This window comes from Chaetodon auriga, chromosome 12 (assembly GCF_051107435.1).
Source record: "Chaetodon auriga isolate fChaAug3 chromosome 12, fChaAug3.hap1, whole genome shotgun sequence".
Lineage (NCBI taxonomy): Eukaryota > Metazoa > Chordata > Actinopteri > Chaetodontiformes > Chaetodontidae > Chaetodon > Chaetodon auriga.
Genome location: NC_135085.1, coordinates 8,820,533 through 8,837,675, shown reverse-complemented (window position 1 = coordinate 8,837,675; position 17,143 = coordinate 8,820,533). Strand labels below are relative to the sequence as shown.

General features: G+C 42.1%; 2 protein-coding genes across 2 annotated transcripts; one reads left to right on the top strand and one right to left on the bottom strand.

Moving 5' to 3' along the window:
* Nucleotides 1-6,951: 6,951 nt before the first annotated feature.
* tada1 (transcriptional adaptor 1) lies at nucleotides 6,952-11,822 on the top strand. The gene is made up of 8 exons (XM_076745246.1): nucleotides 6,952-7,048; nucleotides 7,652-7,743; nucleotides 7,847-7,912; nucleotides 8,482-8,576; nucleotides 8,716-8,928; nucleotides 9,330-9,481; nucleotides 9,700-9,856; nucleotides 10,669-11,822. The coding sequence occupies exons 1-8, from the start codon at nucleotides 6,957-6,959 to the stop codon at nucleotides 10,819-10,821; spliced, it is 1,020 nt and encodes a 339-aa protein (XP_076601361.1). The 5' UTR covers nucleotides 6,952-6,956; the 3' UTR covers nucleotides 10,822-11,822.
* A 432-nt stretch (nucleotides 11,823-12,254) lies between these two features.
* Nucleotides 12,255-14,294, bottom strand: LOC143329390 (transcription factor Jun-like). The gene is made up of 2 exons (XM_076745247.1): nucleotides 14,083-14,294; nucleotides 12,255-13,930 (listed from the first exon to the last, which is right to left on the bottom strand). The coding sequence occupies exon 2, from the start codon at nucleotides 13,924-13,926 to the stop codon at nucleotides 12,970-12,972; it is 957 nt and encodes a 318-aa protein (XP_076601362.1). The 5' UTR covers nucleotides 13,927-13,930; nucleotides 14,083-14,294; the 3' UTR covers nucleotides 12,255-12,969.
* Nucleotides 14,295-17,143: the final 2,849 nt, after the last annotated feature.

The window sequence follows — 17,143 nt, the reverse complement described above, 5'->3', positions numbered from 1 at the left end:
ATTCTGGTTTCTCCCTTTTCACCTGGACGCTGACAGAGTTGTCCTGTTGCAAACTGTGGAAAGGTAACTCTCGTGGAGAATTGAAGCTGGAAAGAAAAACACAACTATTTTATCAGTTATTTTATAATTTTACCTCTGACTCATTCATTGATTCATCCCATTACAAGTTTTATAAGAACAAAAATCATCAAATGCAAAAAAAAAAAAAAAAAAGAGAGATGAAGGGTGTGTGACTGTTTTTGGACCTTCACCCTGATCTGTCTGTTCAGTCCTCACACAGCTTGAACTTGACATGTTGGTCTTGTCATAACACAAAAATGCTCTTCTCTCGTTAGTCTGATATTTTATATTCGATGACATCTGCCACACAGCTCTGTGGGACTGCGTGTGCACACCCTGTGTCCAGGATGCCACCATCTCCTCCCTGCCCAGTGATATGCAGCTCATAAACTGGGAGAATGATGAGTTTTAAACCACTAGTTTGGTCTGCACAGAGGTTAATGTGGTTATTTTAGAGAGGCCTTGTTGTTGGTTGCGCATGATTTAATCGATGTCCCCGTGGTTTGCTGTGCAATGAACGTCATGTCTGGTTGTAGCATGTTGTTTTCCTAGTCCTGTCCACATTTTCTCATTTCCTCTGTTGTCCAGTTTTCCTGATATTTGTATTTTAGTCCAAAGAAAAGTGGAAAGAGCCGTGCTTAATTGTTATTAGCTGTGTGTAAATGCACCAGAAAAACTGGATTATATCGTAGTTTCAATCATTTTAGTTTCCAAAAACAAAATTGTTGATTTTTAATTTGTGATTCAATTTCTTCAGCCATATACAGACTGTGAATATACTTGGAATTTTTCATGGTCAAAATTTCCCTCATTACGAAAAGGGTCAAAAAATTAATCACTGGCAGATGCTGATGATTCTGAACCACTTTCTGTGGCTGGCGGATGAGGCTGATTCCTCACGAAAAATGAGCCCATAACTGTTCGTCCATAAACTGGTTGGGTCGTTGTTAAAGGTGAATACACTGCAGCCTTTAAAGGGTCACTTCAACCAAAAAACACTGAATGTCACTGCAACTGGTTGCAACATTTGGCAACCCTAGGACACAGTGCTTAAAGATCAGCACCGCTTCGGTACGAGTTTGGTAAGTAAAATAGAATATCTCCTTTCTTTAATCCATACAAATACTGAACTGACAACTAACAATTTGTGGTCTTGGGGGGGTTTATATGTTGGAATATCTCTTGGGTGCACATAGGTCTGTAGTTCCAGCGTGTACATAAATTAAACCCATAAAACCACAACTTGTCATTTTTACGATGTTTTCAGTGTGGATAAAACAAACCAGATATGTTCATTTGGGAGCTTTAGAGGTGTTGTTACGGTGATTTTTTAGACTCTGGACAGAGCCAGGCTCACTGGGTCTGTTCCTTTATGCTAACATAAACGAACTGCCTGCTTGCTCAAGCTTCATATTGAGAGTGAGAGTGATATAAATCATCTAATTTTACGATTTGTCTCCGATTTTTATGTCATACTAATCAAGTACAAATCCAGTTTAGTGTACGTGGATGAGCATAGATACATTTTCTAGTTTTCATGCTAAGCTAAGCTAATTGCCTTGTGGCTGTCGCTTTATAAGTGATGAATATGGATGCTCGCTTCTGACCCTCGCCAAAAATCATTAACTCAGATTATCCAAAATGTCAAACTTTTCCTGTAAAATCAAGAACGATACAGACACACATGTAGACACTCACTCTATCAATGACAGCACCTGCAGGAAACAGATGTTTGGATGATGTGATATGATTTAGAGTATGTGCTGAAAGTATTCATTGTGCTTTGTTGGACAGTGAAACAAAAAGAACAGACAGTGGAAAAAAGGGTAATGTAGTTCAGGTTGTGATCCAGACTTGAACTGATGACTTGTCATTACACAGTCACCCACAGAAATGTGTTACCAAGATGTCTCTGCAATGGTTTCATCAGTCTCGTAATTGCCAACATTCAGGTTTCAAAATACAGGAGGGGTTTTTTGGCGGTTTGTGTGTGTGTGTGTGTGTGTGTGTGTGTGTGTGTGTGTGTGTGTGTGTGTGTGTGTGTGTGATATCATGATAAAATTTGGTCCTGCAGACATTTTTTCTAATAGTACCAGTGAGAACATTTTCAGTTATTTGGCAGGTGTTTGAGTGTCTCTTCTGTGTTCTGTCAAAACAGAATAGATGTGTCACAACTGTGCAAGATGTAGTGAAGAAACTGTACAAGTGTGTAGTAATAATGTGGTACGGACTGCTGAGTACTCGTGTTATAATGCAGTACTGACTGCTGAGTACTCGTGTAATAATGGATCCATGTACAATAATCAGCTTTTTAAACATAAACTCAGTCTTCACTTAGCCTTCAATGCTTTTTCTGTGGTCACACTGGACCTACTGATGTACATTTCTTAGGTTCCTCCCTGTTTTTCAAGTACAGACATGTTGCCTACCTGCACATACTGGGTGTGTCACCGTATAATCAGGGCTCATTTTCCCAGCTTGATCGCTTGGTATATGGACAACATTTCTACTGTGACACAAAGGGAACCTGTCAGCCACGAAATTGGAGCTGATACTAAGCAAAATAGCGCTGGATGTAGAACTTTGTAAAAGGAGACCTGTTTAATGTGTGTTCAAGTGCATTTTGACAGTTGTATTCATTATTTAAGAGATGTGACAGATGAATATAACCCCCCCGCTATTTTTGGCTGTGAAAGTAGCAGCAGCGTGTTGATTTTTGGATGTCTTAGTTGTTTTCCCTGAAACTGTCCCTTCACATCACAGGAGCTCTTTTACGCTGCTTAAAAAGTCAAGTGCAAGCTCCAACACTCTCCTCCAAGAGTTTTATTGAACAGTTAGCCATCTGAGCACACTTCTTCAAATCCAGCACTGTTTTATGACAGGGCTGCCCTCCTGTCCCAAGTCACAAACATGGAGCCTAATCACTCGTGGTGGAAGATGTGTTCAGGTCCTTGACGTCAGTAAAAGTAGCAACACTACACTGTGACTTCAAAACCTCACTTAAGTAAAAGTATGAAAGTATTATCAGCAAAACTTACTTAAGTATCTAAAATAAAAGTACTCACTGTGCAGCATAAAGGTCCCTGTCAGTGTTTTACTATCATATTTGATGGTTTTGGATTGATATTACTGCTGCATTAGTGAATATAATATAACTACCGTCGTTGTTATAAGGTTGAGTTAATTTTAACAACTTTATCTACTGTTGGTAGTTTAATCTGCAGCAATGCATCATATTCTGTCAGATCACCATGTTTGTTGTCATATGATGAGGAACTACGCATCTCTAAAAAGTCAACTTTTCATGAGCTCAGAAAAACAGCAGCTGTTGCACCAACTGTTTTCAGTTGTGTGACAAAACATAGAACAGCTAATCCAAGAGGGGGTTTAAATAGTTTATCTTAAGGAGCAGGAAAGTCTTCTTAACCCATAAAGGAACGCTTAATCCTTCACTTTATCACAAACATTCAAAAGCATAATGAGCAAAGTTGGAGATACATGGTTTTCACTGGACTAGAGGGGTATGAAAAATTGTAATCTGAAAAGGAACTAGTAACTAAAGCCGTGTAGTGGAGTAGAAAGTTCAATATTTGCCTCTGAGATGTAGTGGAGGAGAAGTTTAAAGTAGCAGGAAATGAATGTACTCAATTAAAGCACTGAATTTGCACGTAAGCACAGTACTCGAGTAAACGTACTTAGTTAGATTCCACCACTGCTAACCACCCCACACACTGCCAGCGTGGGATGCTCCACGACCACAGGAGCTGTAACTGAAGTCTTCCAACAACTCTGCCTGCCACACACTGCACCCTCACATTTCATCCAGCCGCGTGGGGGTATGGAAATGCACTATTAGGCCACGGAAACCAAACTCCTGCGCAGTCACACACTGGAAACAGAGAAGGTGACATCCTTGGCTCTGGTGAGGGGACCACACTCAGACCTTTACCGCCTCGGATACCTGGCCGACAGACTGAGGATGGCCGAGCGCTGCTGCGGTGTGGTCCTCTGAGAACCGCCGCAGGTCTCAGAAGTGAAAGCCCTCTTTGTCACTGAGTGAAGCTTCACTGTCTCTGGATTTCAGCACCAAAGTGGCACCAGGCTCGGAAGATTTCTGGAAGAAACTGCCTCCGCTGCTGTTTGCTGAAAGACATCTGCTGTTGGGGGAATGTCCGTGAGAGTGACTCATTAGCCCTCAAAAGCTCAGTTAGTGTCAACCAGCAAATCAACAGACAGGATGTGGAGCTGTTTTCTCTGAAAATAAGCACCATGACTAACTTTGCCCAAACTGGGACAGATAAACAACTCCATAGCTAAGACTGCTCCTAAGTGCCCTTTTGATTTAAAGCTTAGCAGACACTTGTTTAAGATGGACCATCATTTGGAGGGGCCTGGGAAGGCTCACCGGGCTGCAGACAGCTGCCGTTTCCACTCTCCCTTATTAGTCTAAAACACACAGTAGAATGAGATTTAATTTAACTGCAAAGCGAGTGCTGAGGTTCTGAAAATGAGATTTATTCTGATGAGTTTTTTTTGTTGACAGAAAGAAGTCAATCAAAGAACTGATCGTAACCCAGAGATAACAAACAAAGGAAAGTCTGAGCCATGAGAAGTGTGGTCCTGTTCCAGCTAACAGATATGCAGTCTGTTAAATACATCTATTAGTGAGCAGAAATTCAGATGGTTTTCATTGTTCATGTGGTTGGCATGAGAAGCTTGTTTATTCTAGACTCAGGCCTTGAAACCCTTTTTATCAAATGGATCTCCTTTGTCAAGAAGTACGGCCTCGGAGCACTGTGGAGTCAGCATTAGTCACTGAACTGGAGGGCACGCTAATAGTCTATAGTGTGACTGCTAATGTATTCTGGATATACGATTTCACTTATTGTGATGAATGGAGTGAGTCATGGAGGTCTGTTTAAGGTTTCATGACCGCCTGGGGAGACAGAGCCAAAGGAGCCCTCGCCCTGACTACTCAACTGTTTTTACACCATAGTTAAAACAGGGAAAAACAAAAGGGCCTCCCAGCCTAAACCTGCTCAAGAGAGACATGAGCCAAAGAGCCACAAAGGAAAACAGAAGGAACCACAGAAATGTTTTACATCCACTCCAGTGCAGAATACAAAAAAGACTTAGAGCAGCAGCAGCGACTCTGGCCTTTCCTTTCAGCTACTAACAATAATTCTACTTAGAACTAAAAATACTTCGCAGCATCAGTTTTATTGATTTACTTGAGGTGAGAAAATAAATCAGAGAACGTGTTTAGGGGAAAGATGAGTTTGAAATAATAGCACCAGAAATAATACAGAAGGAGGAAGATAGCAAATCCTCTCATAAATTAAAGATTGTAAGGTTTTTTTTGGAAGACTACTCAGTATTTGATGTCTCAAACTTAATTAAGTCGACACCAAGGGATAAGCAAATGAAATTAAAGTCCTGCTGGACGTGCTGTAAATGTGATTAGTGCATTTTTCCACCCGTTCTGAATTGAACTGGTAACTCTACGATGGCGTTTAGGTGATAAAACAGGAAATATCCTGTCTGATCTCTTTATTTTGCAGTAGTTCATATTTCAGCTGCTGCACTCTAAAGTAGCTGCAGATGTGAGTGACTTTTGAATGGGGCAGGAATTTCAGTGGTTAAAATTGGATGTGGTACAGTTTTTTTTCCTAATGACAGCTTTCTCCAATTTTATTAAAACTACTCAGATTCTGGCAGTTGGCTTTGTTTTGGAATGAGGTTACTGAGATCATTAAAAGTAACATTTCTGGAGTGGACCAAAAAAATATCCTGCGTTGACTTTACTGAGCAGTAAAAAGTCGGAAGATCATCAAAAATCAACATTCATATTTCACTCCGAGAGCTGGCAAATGAAACTTTTAGATTTACTGAGATTTTTTTCTCCTCTTGGCATTGATCAGACTTGCACTTTGACTGTGCAGCCACTTTAGACACATCTCATGTCAGGCTCCAGTGAGCCCATGGTGCCTTATCATATTTTGGAACTAAAAATGCTGAATATAAAAGATAATGAGCAACAAAACAGGCAGTTCTGCCTTGAAAACACATGCTGAGTGGCTTGCGAAAGACACAAACAGCAAGCCCTCTCTGCCCCTGAATGGAACTTGTTACTGCACTATATTTTCGGCTCTTTACCTTGCTACTGTGATGTGCGTGGAAACCTTGTTAAAGCATGCCAAATTTAAAATGCACTGGTCTAAATCCAATTTTTACTCAGCTCTCCTGCACAAAGATGTAAGTTGACTGGACTTTGCATGGTTTAAATCATACTTTGATACCATCTAGTGGTGGAATAGTTTTACTACCTAACCATAGCATGGTCTTCACTCTGTGGCTGATGGCAGGACAGGTAAAAAAAAAAACAGGCAATCCTTAAAATGGTGACTGCTGTGTCACTGATGAAAAAACACTTGTGCACATGTCTGACATGCCTTTATAAGCTTTTCACTCTCACAAACAGTGTGCTCAAGTGTGGACAAAGCAAAGAGGTACAAAAAAAATCTAGATTGATCCACTTGTAATTAAAATGCATGTTTGCTAATAATGTAACTGTTATGTATTTGTGTGAAGATTTAATCGAAATTATCGTTTTCTGAAAAAGAAAAACAAAAAAACTAAAACAAAAACAAACAAAAACGCCGTTTACAGTGCCCCCTACAGGTATTTTTTTTTTATTATCTATTATTCATTTCTCTTATATACATATATTACGAAATACATATTATTTAAATATTTGTCATGTAAGGTTAATGATAACATGACAATTTATATTAATTGTCGCTTAATATTCATCCTGTTGATGAAAACACACTAAAATTTATAGACCAAGAAACATTACTTGGTGTCGCCGGGTGATGACGTCACGGCTGGGCTCTATGAACGCGACAAACGCCATGGCAGCTCATGCTAGCGAGCTTGAGATTGCAAAGAAAAATTTAACGGACGCAATAGGTGATAATGTCAAGCAGTAAGTGAAACGTTGTTTGTGGGCGTTTTCTGTTTGTGATGTTGGTTTTCTTTTCCAATTGTTGGTGTGCCGCTGAAATACAAACTATTTTTCTGTGAACTGTCTGTGTGCTTGTTAGCAGCTTGATAGCACTTGCTAATGTTTGCAGCATTTTTCCTCAGCAACAGTTAACGTTATCGGTGAGCTAGTATTTTTCAAGTTATTCAGTATTTATTATGTGCTCCCAGGAGGACGTGATACAAATAGCAAACATGAAGTATAAGTTTTTATCTCCACATGTTGGATATCATTAGCTAGCTGCATCTATTGTAACGTGTTTGCAGATTTGTGTGACTACAGCTCAAATGTATTTGCATGTGTAACTCGAGTTAACTTCAAATGACAAGAAAAGAAGATTGGAGATATAAAAAAGTAAAACGGTTTTCTTCATCTCCATGAGTTACTTGATTTAAGCTGCTGTTGGTCTAACAGTTAAGTCTAAGCTCTTGAAGAGATGAGAGGAGATGACATTATGTCTGACAAATGTGTGTTGCTGTAAATGCTCAGTGACGGAGTGGGCTTTGTCCTGGATTTTTGTTTTCTGTTTCTTGTCTCTCCATACAGTTACTGGGCAAACCTGAAGCTGTGGTTCAAACAAAAGATCAGCAAGGAGGAGTTTGACATTGAGGCGCGTCGTCTGTTGGCACAGGAGAATGGTTAGTAAGCAAGAAGAAATACATATTGTTGTTAATGCTGAAAAATGGATGCAATCTGGAGAGGTGTTGATTATTTTTCATTTCCATTCTCCTCCCTCTGAAGTTCACGTCCACAATGATTTTCTCCTGGCCATACTCACACGATGCCAGATCATCGTCTCCACACCAGGTACGACCTTTTTAAATTTGTTTTCTCTGAAATTGCCTGTGAACTTGTGTTTATGTTAAGATAAGGCAAGATAAAACATAACTTTACTAATCTCCCACAACAGAAAAAATGGGGGGGTTGCAGACAGCTAGCAATAGTAGCAGGAAGGTAATAAAAAATGCAAAATAGAAAAATCAACCAAAGCTATGTTGTATTCAAACATGCAGCCCCATAATTAACATTATTAGCTATGTTTATTCCTTACATTGATTTTTATCGTATTAGGTATTGCAGTGCCATTTTCAGACATTTTGAAGTAATGACAATGGTAAATTAATTGATCTAATAATGGAATTTGAAAGTGTGTGTTACAAAGTCATGTGAAATTGCATGTGAGCAGTGACTTTCAATGCCCACCTATTGCGTTTAAGCACATTAATTTCTCAAGAGCCAGTCAGAGGGTATGAAATTAAATAATTTTTACTCTTTAACTAGAGGGAAATATAATAATCAAATATTCTTTTACAAAACCTCTCCATTTTTGTCTCTTTGGTGCATCTGTTGTTATGTGTTCTTTTACTGTCCTGTAGAGGGCGCAGGGCCATTACAGTGGCAAGGTGGCTCTGCTTCAAAGCCTGGCAAACCAAAAGGCAAGAAGAAGTGTTCTTCTAGACAGAAATTTGATGTAAGTACTTTCATTTTGAAATGAGCTACTGGCTGGTGTAAATATGAATTAAGGTTAGTGGCATCTTATTAATCATCACGTGCTGGAACAGTTGACTGTCTGCATCATGTAGGTATTTGCGTGTCCTGTGTGCCCTCAGCATCGCTTCCAGCCTCAGAACCCTCTGAGCGCCGCCCAGCCTTTCAGCCCACGGGAGGTGGGAGGTGAGGAGGAGGAGCTGCGTCTCAGTGCCCACACTCTGCTCCTGCCCACGCGGGGCCAGCTGGAGGCCCGCATGATGGTGACGGCCTTTGAGCTGGGCCTGGATAACATCACAGAAGATGCTGTCAACACCATGATATATGCTGTTGAGGTTTGTAGCAGGTGTCCACCAAGACTTCTAAGTCAGTTTTATTTATACAGCCCAAAATCACAAATTACAACTTTGGCTCAAAGGGCTTTCCATTCTGAGCAGCATATGATACTCTCTCTCAGATGAATTCATATGTGTACATGAAGGAAAACCAAAAGTAGCCTTTAAATATGCTAACAGTAAAATCATTATCATTAAGAGATGTTTCATATCTTAATGATCTAACTTTGGTACAAACTCAAAAATATAACAGAACACTGGTCTTTACTTTGTCATTCTGTTTTAACATCCACGCAGAGGCTTACAATGAATGGAGAGATTTGCTTTTTAAGTATGGCTGACAGCTTGTGTTTACCCTGGAGATGGAGCAAAGCTCAACTCACTGCCCTTATTTATTTCAGCACCACTTGAAAGATGTCCTGACTGCTGTAATCACTCGGAGGAAGGCGTATCGGCTAAGAGATGGTCATTTCCCCTATGCCTTTGGCTGTGATGTCACGCCGCAGCCTTATCTGAAAAACAGCCTGGCTGCTTACCACAGTGTCACTGAATGGTAAGGACAACTGTGTTTGTTCACATTACCTGATAAACATTGTGCAGGTTTAATATAAGAGAAGAAGTTAATGGGGTGTTAAATACTCTTGCTGCTCAGAAAGGTAGTACTTAGTTAATTTTATTTAGCTTTTACAGTGAATCATTGTTTTTATTGCTGTAATTAAAGGGCAGGAGCAATGCACATTTCCAGGCTCTTTTACTGTTTCTATTTTTCAGTCCCCCTCCAAGTGCTTCCCTCCCCGCCGGCCCACCACCTCAAGTGTCACCTGATGAGGCCGAGCAACAAGCTGTTCACTTATTGGCTTGTTCTGCTCACATGCTCCCCGCGCCTCTCCCTCCAATCAGCATGTTTGATCTCCTGGAGGCGTTACAGGTGAGAGAAATGTGCTCACTATGCTCCTGGACCCAGGACGTTCAACAAACTGAGCACCAAGTATTTCAAACAAGCCAGGTGAAACTTAGCGAATGGACTTTTGATATTCCTAAGCATGAGGACAAATATCATTTCAAAGTTGGTCAAGTTGGGCAAATGAGCTATTCAAAAAGATCAAGTTGAACTTAATGAAATAGTTTTGTGACAATTTATGGACTAAATGATTAATCAGGAAAAGAATCATACACATAAGTTTGTACAGAGCCCCTAAAGTGCCACAAAGAAAAAAAAAGAAAAAAAAAACTATATCGTGCGCAGAAGATACTAAAACGTGCGCTTGAGATAGTTATTTCCCGCGCTTTGACTTGTCCGTGCATGCGGCTCTCTGTAGTGACCACTTCAGATGTTCACAGTCACATACAATATGTTCTGTTTACCTATGATAGTACTGTTATCAACACTACACAGTGAGACTTCACATACCCTTTTCTTTACAGGCATGTAAAACGGCTGGCTATTGTGTTGCCGCCTGTCTGTATAAATGAACGAATTAATTAAATCGAGCGCACAATTTAGCTTAAACGTTCACGTTTTAGCATCGATGTGCGCATGAGATACTAAAACGTGCGCACGATATAGTGCTCTGTAAGTTTTTTTTTTCTAGTGTTTTCATTGGTCATATCAGTAACCCCTGTGGATCCCTATGTTTGCTGCTTAACACTGAACTTGTTGAAGTACTTCTGCCCTGCCCTCACTTAACCATCATAGGTTTAAATGGTTCTGTATCTTTCTGAAACATTTGTCTTGTCTAGGTTCACCATGGTGTGATGCCCTCCCACACGATGTATGCCCTGAACATGGAGCGCATCCTGTCCCGGCTCTGGCACCCCAGCCACGAAGAACTAGAGCAGGACCATGTGCACCGGCAGCGCCTCGCTGCGAAAGACAGCATGCTCGTCAGCTGAGGACCACCGACACAGGACTGAATATGAACTGTGGATATCATCAGGAACCAAACACAAAAATAATCCCCCATGTGGAAATGTGATGGTGAACAGTGTGTCCAAAAAACAGAATTATTATTATTTTTTTTATAATACTTGGAAAATCACAGCCCCATTGCACAAAGACAGAAGTGGAGCAAGATGAAACAAAGCAGTTGGACAGTGGACACCGAGTGGGCAGTCAGCTGCAGCCACCAGCCAATAGCTGGCAAATTAGCGCTGTTGCTGCTTTATTTTTGTCAGTTCCACCAGCCATTTTGGCAGGCAACCAACCATCATTTGGAACTTCTGTTATATAGTGAGAGTCTAATTTGGTTGAAAAAATTGAAAATGTTTGCGATATAGTGGCAGCTCATGAGCACTGGACAGGAAAAAGCTTGTTCATGTTGTCAGATATAAAGAAAATTCAAAGACAGAACAGTTGATATCTAATTATATTGGCATTGTGTACATGACTGGGTCGCAGCATAAAATTACGTGAGGTCATTGAACTCATGCACGACTAAGAATGATAAAGATGGAATTGGCCACCTGCCTTTACAGAGAACAGAAATGTCAAACAAGTGCTGCCTAGAGGATCCTGGGACGAGATCCAATCAAGCAAGTGAAGACACCTGTGGTGGTTTACTGCGGGTGTGTAGGCTCTATAAAATCTGACAGCTGCGTCACCATGCCCCTCTTAAACATATCCCTAAATTGCCTGAAGTATTCCTGAATCATTTACTGGTGTCTGCTTTACGAACAGTGAGTCCGTCAGTGTCGGTGGTCCGTAGCGTGTTTACAGATGAAGCTGAGTTTTTAATGTCTCAGTGCACTTGAATATCTGTTTGCCGTGTTTGTATGAAGCATCCAGTTCAGGTTGAAATGTATATAAATTTGTACCTTTTTTCTACACAAAGCTTGTTTGTAATTTATATCAGTAGTTCAAAAAGTAAATAAAGGCGTTTTTGTACAAATTGTTCACTTGTTAATTGATGAAAATAATCCTTTAATCAGAAATCTTTCTTTTGTACCTCAACACACTCTAAGTGTGTCAACAGATTTACTTATGCCTCATAGGTTTCTTCGAGGAGTCACCAGCTGTAGTGGGAGGACGGTGATTCACTCGCACACACGCCCGTCCCAGTGCGCGATGAAGACCTCTTGCCATATATGGCTGCGTGCGCCTCACTTCCGACTCCTCGCTGTCCAATGGGAGGCCGCGTAGACTCACCAACCATTTCAAGCGCCACGCACTGAACCGGTGACTCAATATCTCGTCCGTCCCAGTTCCTTCAACAACAAACACCGTGTAATGAACTGAAAGACTGCGTCCAGTGGGCACGACAACACACACACATTCACTCACTCACTTTCTCTCTCTCTCTCACACACACACACACACACACATCACGCGTGTTCAACATTTTATTTTGCCATATGTACAGTTCCGAAGTGCTCAAAATGCAGCGTACAAATATTATTACAAAGTGTTATTTCAGGTCTAACATTAGTTACACCTATATCACAAACGTGTATGAACTGAAAGGTTAAGAAAATAAGGCAATTTTTGTCAGTAAACGCTACACACACACACGCACACCCTGTGTAGTCCCTGTGTAAAAGGTGTGACAGTTTTTTTTTTTCGCTAGTGTTACTCTGTGGATACTGTATAGTCGCTGGTGGGATGCTCAGTGCTTGACTCAAGTCTATATGCATAAACTGGTACTTGACAGAGGAGGATTTGCAGGGCAAGGTTCACACTTTGTTGTCCATTTGCAATCTGATCCCACACAGACTCCGGCTGTCTTGTCAGGACGCAGGACTGCACGGGACTTCAACGATTTAAATTTATCTGAAGGTGTGGACACTTGCCATATTACCTCCTGTGATCTTGTAGCTTTGAATGAAAAAGAGTACATAAAATTGCCAGAAATACAAGTCATATTTGGTGGCCTCTGCTCTGGAATATTTCATCATACTGGCCAATTGCAAGTATCTTGTCAGTCTCCATTCACAGCCTGAGCGGATAATTTGGTGGTAAAAATGATATGAGACGCAGCAGACCCCACCCCCCACCCCCGCCTTTGGTCCCCAAGAATTGTCCCTTAGTTCTTTTCCCTTAGCAGTCTAGAAAGCTTGGAGCTGCTGCGTCAAAATGAGCTGGCAGCCGCTGTTAACGTGGTCCATGACCTTTTGTTTGAGCAGAGCCAGCTCGTCCCGGAGGACGTTGGCAGAGGAAACCAACTCCGTGTTTTGGCTCTTCAGGTTTTTGACCCTGTCCTCCAGCCGTGAGATCCTCTCCAGCTTCCTTTTCCGGCATTTGGACGCGGCCACTCTGTTCCTCATGCGCTTCCTCTCAGCTTTGATGCGCTCCTGGTTCTCCATGTCGATGGGGGAGAGCGGCGGGGTGTCGCCGGACATCTCGGGCACCGTCTGCGGCTCCTCTTTGAGCGCGTGTAGCCGCGAGCGCTGCGCTGCCGCCAGCTGGTGGTCCATGTGGTTGTGGGACGGCTGCGGGGCGGCTGGGTAACTCATGGATGGGTGCCTCTCGTTGGCAGGTGCAGACGCAGAGCCCACAGCCCGGCTGAAAGTGCCCAAGTTTGTGTACTCCGGCGGGTCGGTGCGCACCGTGCAGCTGTAGGGAATCCCGCCGCTCTCGGACGCGGCAGAGCCGGATGCCATGCTGCTGTTCGCGCCGGTCTGTGCGTCAGGGTGGACGGCGGGTCCCTGCTGGTGGTAGTGGAGCTCAGCCAGAGCTCTCGCGAACCCTTCGGCAAACCCCTCCTGCTCGTCGGTGATGTTCTTGGGACAAACAAACTGGGTCGGGGTGGGGGTCGTCAGCCCGCTGCAGGACTGGATGATCAGTCTCTCCAGTTCAGGCGAGGCCAGCTTCAGCAACCCGACATCAGGGGACGTCAGGATGTCCAGGGCCTTGGAGCTCAGCTGGGGTTTGAAGTTCTTCGGGTCGTTTAGGTTCAGGGTCATAGTCTGTTTGAGGGTTTTAGGGTTGAACCCATACACTGTCGTCCCGTCATGCTGGGAGTTGGGGCCATTCACGGCTTCGTCGTAGAATGTCGCTTCCATTTTTCTGGACATATAAAGTTTTTGATCACCTTAAAGGAGGTCTATTCACATACAAAACAGAGTCCAAGATCGACTGGTTACATATGTCCTGTGCCTCTCTGTCTCTAAACTGTCTTGGGACAGAGCGAGTCCGCCAATTGTTGAAGTTCAACTCACTTGACAACTTGGCGTCCGGAGAAAACTTTTCTCTTGTGAACCTTGCGATCATCAACAAAAAACGTAGTTCCGCCGCCGCCGATCCGCAATGTTTTCACACGTGAACAATCCGCTTCGGTTTCTTCACCTTCCCCAAAAAACCAGAAACACAGTCCGAATAGGGATAATACTTTCTATCACTTCCAACGTGGAGACGAACTTTATCCACCTCTAAGCTGCAGCTCGACTGAAAATAACAATGATGTCATTTTTACGGCTTCTGATTGGCTGGAGATCATTTGTTGGGCGGGGTATGTCTAATGACATGCAGGTTGCTCTGACAACTAGCCATATCCCCGCCCCCCCCGCGATGGTTTATGGGATTAGGTAATGCAGACAGTGGAGCGATGTACTCTGGGATTACGTAGTGTTTTTGAATATTTAGTTACCCGCTCAATTATTAGTTACCCATCTTAAAGAGGAGGCTGCTCCAGATTCACTGAAGATGTAACCTTGATTAAGACACAACGGCGAAACAGTAATCCGTCAGCCTTGTTCATGATCAGGGAAATAGTGCTCATAGAACGTAAAGTTACACAGATCAGCACATACAATTGCATTCAAATGATGATCTCGTTATCCAAATGCAGGGACGGGAAATATTCTACAAATGTGGTTTGATCACCTCAGACAGTGAGATCCGCTGCCTGGTAAGGTGGTTAAAAGGGTTAAAGATAGAGGAGAGAAAATGAGGTCATACCTGCGCCACGAGGTCCTTTGTTGTGAAGACGCATTTTAAAACTCTTTGCACAGCCGTGCGTGATGGAAGTGGCTTTCTTGGTTCCTGCAACACCATCAGCTTTATTAGACCAGTCGGACACAGACAAGAAACGTGGTTTTCAGTGCTGTCAGGATACTCACACACAGGGCCAAACACACCCAGCATATAGAAAGAAATATACAAAGATGAGCAAATATAAAAATAGCGTACAGCCTTTATTTACAGACATAAGTTGGCACGATAATAGATGTGCATATGAACAGACAACATACACTACCTACATATAAGGCAAATTGTTACTTTAAGCTGTATATTTATCAGGTAGTGGTATATTTGGTACTGTCAGCAGTGCAGTCAGTTAATACTGACTTATGGAGCTGAATCCAAATAACTTCATGAATTTATATTACATTACAGATCCTAATATATTGTTAAAATCTCATATAATCAAAGTAACAGCTCCAACAACCAATTTCCTATTGTATTTCGCATTATATATTGTAATTGTAATTTGTACCTACATCTGTTCTATGTATAAATATAGCATATATTTTCTGTTTTGTTATTTTACTGTGTATATATAGATTTATAGATACACATTTGTACTATACTAATCTGGTTTTATCTGTAATATGGACAAACATCAGAACTGAGCGCACATATGCATTATTCTAACACTTGGTGATAAGTATAATGTGTTGATGAATTAATAAGAGGTGATTGCATTTATTATCATCAAGGCAAATGTATCTTGTATATAGATATTAGCCCTACAACACATAGGCCATTCATGCTTATCATTTAGCCACCTGATCTTTGTTTGTGTGCAAGCTGCACGATAACCTTCCTGTGAAGGAAATATATTCATTATATTCCCGTGCTTCATTGCTCATAGGCCTCATAGGTAAATGTGAGGCTGCAGCCGTGACTGAAGGCTCTGTGCAGCTGCAGTCCAGTCTGTCTGGCCTCCCCCATTGTATTATTCAACATGTTCTCCTCAAGCCAACTATAAATAAGTTAACAGCCCCAGACAGCCTGGGAGAACCAGAGCTGCCTGAGGTCAACACTCTTGAGATGACATGCTGTCCTCACAACACGGCCATGCAACACCCATTTGGAAGTATTTGACACCCTGAAGATGAAATCCAGCGCTGGAATTCTTTAGAAACATTTGTGTCTAATACCACAGTGGTAATGAAGGCAAACAAGGCCTCAGATTTTGCTTTCTTTCTGAGCATCTTCCAATGTAGCAATAACTTTCTCTGTCACTTCACTCTCTCTCTCTCTCTCTCTGTACACCTGTGTTAAGCCCCACCGAGGAGTATTTTCCTATCAAACAACTGCTGTGCCCGGGCCATGCTTCCTGTTTCTCTGTCAGCTTTTCCCCTCTGCTGGCCTGACGGGGTCGCTTTTAGATAACAGCGCTTTCCTCCTCCCTACCCGGCCCAGCTGTTTCCACTGCATGAAGTTTTCTCATCAGGAGCTGGTCCGGCCTGCCTCCCAACAGGCCTGCTTTTGTTGTACAGAGGTGGGACAGTCCAGGCTCCATAGAATCACCCGCCTTTCATGAGAGCAAAACACAGAGAAAGACTATATGCATGTGTATTTGTATCAACAGAGCAAAGTTTTGATTACCTTCAGGCATGGACCAGAGGGACACACACATACACACACCAAGGAGTGAGAAAGAGAGACAGATGAGATTTCAAACACTGTCTGTGCAGTGTTTGTTGAAGACCATCTGTTTCTTCCTGTCCTGCTGCTCGGTTTTTCTCTGTACTCCATCTCTGCTGATCATTCTTGGTCCAAACATGCCGGTCACAGCCAGGCCCACTTCCTGTAGACAGCTGTTGATCCCCTCTAAGAAGAGAACACAATAGAGGAAAGAGACAAGGCGGGATGCAGACTAGAAAGGTTGAGATGTCAAGTGTTTTTGATGGCAGGTTATTGTCTCACACAGGCCATTTTTCAGCCCTGGCAGAACACTAGTAATACAGATGATTATCTGCTACAGTAAATTGTGCCTTTATTTATTTAGCTCGAGTGGTCAGTAAACCATGTGCACTGTCTTTACTCGTGTAGTTCCATTTTTCATAGAGCTTTAATAGGCCTGTTGAATGAATAATGAAATAATAATAACACATGTGCTAAATGTTCTGACTGTCAGGGTGTCTGAAGCTTTGTGGCATCAATTGAAATTAATGCGTTATTGGTAAATCCTGAGGCCTTGTCTTGTCGAAAACTAGTTTTAATAACTTCACTATTTAAGTTTTATCATGCTCACATGCTGCACTATCCTTA

Coding starts and splice junctions, on each gene's coding strand:
- tada1 (XM_076745246.1), top strand. CDS start 6,957: ATGAACGCGACAAACGCCATGGCAGCTCATGCTAGCGAGCTTGAGATT. Junction 8,577..8,715: donor CTTCTAGACAGAAATTTGAT/GTAAGTACTTTC, acceptor GTGTGCCCTCAG/CATCGCTTCCAGCCTCAGAA. Junction 9,857..10,668: donor ATCTCCTGGAGGCGTTACAG/GTGAGAGAAATG, acceptor TGTCTTGTCTAG/GTTCACCATGGTGTGATGCC.
- LOC143329390 (XM_076745247.1), bottom strand. CDS start 13,926: ATGGAAGCGACATTCTACGACGAAGCCGTGAATGGCCCCAACTCCCAG.